Source organism: Chinchilla lanigera, unplaced genomic scaffold, assembly GCF_000276665.1.
Source record: "Chinchilla lanigera isolate Chin_1 unplaced genomic scaffold, ChiLan1.0 scaffold00004, whole genome shotgun sequence".
Taxonomy (NCBI): Eukaryota; Metazoa; Chordata; class Mammalia; order Rodentia; family Chinchillidae; genus Chinchilla; species Chinchilla lanigera.
In genome coordinates this window covers 40,803,915-40,806,057 of record NW_004955405.1, presented here as the reverse complement: position 1 = coordinate 40,806,057, position 2,143 = coordinate 40,803,915, and the positions used below count along the sequence as shown (strand labels likewise).

General features: G+C 53.0%; 1 protein-coding gene across 1 annotated transcript in view; it reads right to left on the bottom strand.

Annotated features, from left to right (window-relative positions):
- LOC106149631 (translation initiation factor IF-2-like) overlaps positions 1–2,143 on the bottom strand; it is a gene marked incomplete at its 5' end in the record, with an annotated part of 10,282 nt that extends 8,139 nt beyond the window's left edge. Inside the window, 1 exon segment of the mRNA XM_013519110.1 lies at positions 1,868–2,143. Coding sequence (XP_013374564.1) covers positions 1,868–2,143 — 276 coding nt within the window.

The window sequence follows — 2,143 nt, the reverse complement described above, 5'->3', positions numbered from 1 at the left end:
GAGGAGGAGGAGGAGGAGGAGGAGGAGGAGGAGGGGGAGGAAGGGCTTGGAAGCGGTTCCCACCTCTGCCGGCTCCCCACCTTCCCTCCGCTGTTGATCTAACAGATTAGAATCTGCCTGCAACACCCTCGCTCGGCACATCCTGCCCTCTGAACTGGCCCGCTGTAATTAACTTACTGTAAATACAATTAGAAGGCCCCGCTAGGTGGTCTCTGTGACACCAGCCCTGGCGGAATCGTCTGGAGGTATCTGAACCCATAGGAAAGAGCAAAGTGGCGGAATCCCCTTAATCTTCGGGGCCAGCCCTTTGCGGATTTGTGGCTGTGAAATAACAGGCGGGTTTGCGGCCGAGCAAGTGGCACTTTGAGGGGGCATTCTTCCCAGCCATTGCGGCCTTCAGGCTCCCTGTGGGGCGCCGGACGGCACCTCCGGCCGCTTCCGCTCTGGACCTGCGAGCCCTGCTTCCGCCTGGGAGAGCAGCTCTGGGCCGGCTGCACAGTTTGGGAGCGGTTGCTATGTGGCCCACGTGTGTTGCTCAACAAGCTTACACTTTGCATAGCTGTGCTAAACTAATTTGCGTCAATTTGTCTACATCAGGCCAACAATCGTCCAGCGAGCGCTGAATGGAGCATACAAGGCCCCGAGAAAGCCGCGGAGCAGACGCGCCCCGTCCCGCGGGCCTCGCGGCCTAGTTCTTCTCCATGGTTTCCCCATATCCTAGTGACAGTGTTAGTTTTTCCGCTGTGGAGTTAAAACTTTTCTTCCCCCAGAACAAAGGACGGTGCCCTACAATGACACTCCAACCCCCTCCCCGCCTTTTTAAAAAGAAAGACAAGGCTGAATTCTAGCCCCAGGGTTTCCTAACAACTTTCCCCCTCTAGCTTCAGGAAAAGTGGGTGAAGTTAAATTTTTGAGAAAATGCATACGCAGTGGTGACCAGGAGCTTTTCTAATTATCTGTGATTATGCGGGTCTCAAGTTTTTCTGCCTCAAAACTGAATACCTTTTATGAAAAGGTGTTTTGTGAATAAGAAACACTCAAGACTAAAAACCACAGAGCAAGCAAAGTGAGTTGTGCTACCTGTGCTCTGAGGAATAGTCTTCTGCTTAAGAGAAATCTCCATTTTCTTCAAAGCCAGATATGGAAATACATTGATCCAGGCCACAGCTCCTTGAGAAACTCACTGAATCACCCCAGGAAATTCCACTCAGTCTATGGGTACACCAGTTGGCGAGTTTTATTTTGTTTATTTATTTATTTTTTATTTATTTATTTATTTTTTGTATCAGGAATCGAACTCACGACCTCACACTTGCCAGGCAGGTGCTGACTTATATCCCCAGCTTATTTATTTATTTATTTAATTGTTTATTGGCCTTTTTGAGACAGGGTCTTGCTATGCAGTTCAGGCCGGCCTTGAGCTCACTTTGAAGCCCAGGCTGGTCTCGAACTCACAACAACTCTCCTGCCTCAGCCTCCCGAGTGCTGGGATGACAGGCATGTACCACCACACCCGGCTTCCCCGCTTAATTTTGAGACAGGGTCTCACTATGCAGTTCAGGCTGGCCTTGAGCTCTCTACCTAGCCCAGGCTGGCCTTTGAACTCACAGCGATCGTCCTGCCTCAGCCTCCCGCGTGCTGGGATTACAGGCGTGCGCCATCACGCCCGGTGGCAAGTTTTATTTTGTAATGTAGCTCTTGAATTAATCTGTTTTTAAAAGACTCTAAAAGCTTTCTTTCTTTCTTTCTTTCTTTCTTTCTTTTTTTTTTGGTACCGGGAATCGAACTCAGGACCTCGCGCTGTGCCGCTGAGCTAAATCCCCGCCCCTCTAAAAGCTTTCTTTACAATAAACATCCAAATGCTGACCTGCAGGGTCGCGCCAGTGAGCGCAGGCACAGGCGCAAACAGGACGGCACCGACTCCACCAGAGTATTGATCAGCTGCTGCGTGCACGGGCTCGTCCGCGAAGGCGAGGCGGCCAGCAGACACGTTCCGGCCTTGGGGCACCCCGGAGAGAGCAGACAGCACTCAAGCCGCGCGACGCCGGCGAGCAGGGGTGGGACGCCGGGGAGCCCGGGAGAGGCGGGCAGACGGCCGAGGCGCGGAGGGCTCGGGGCCCGCGGGACGGGCGCTGCGTGTCCG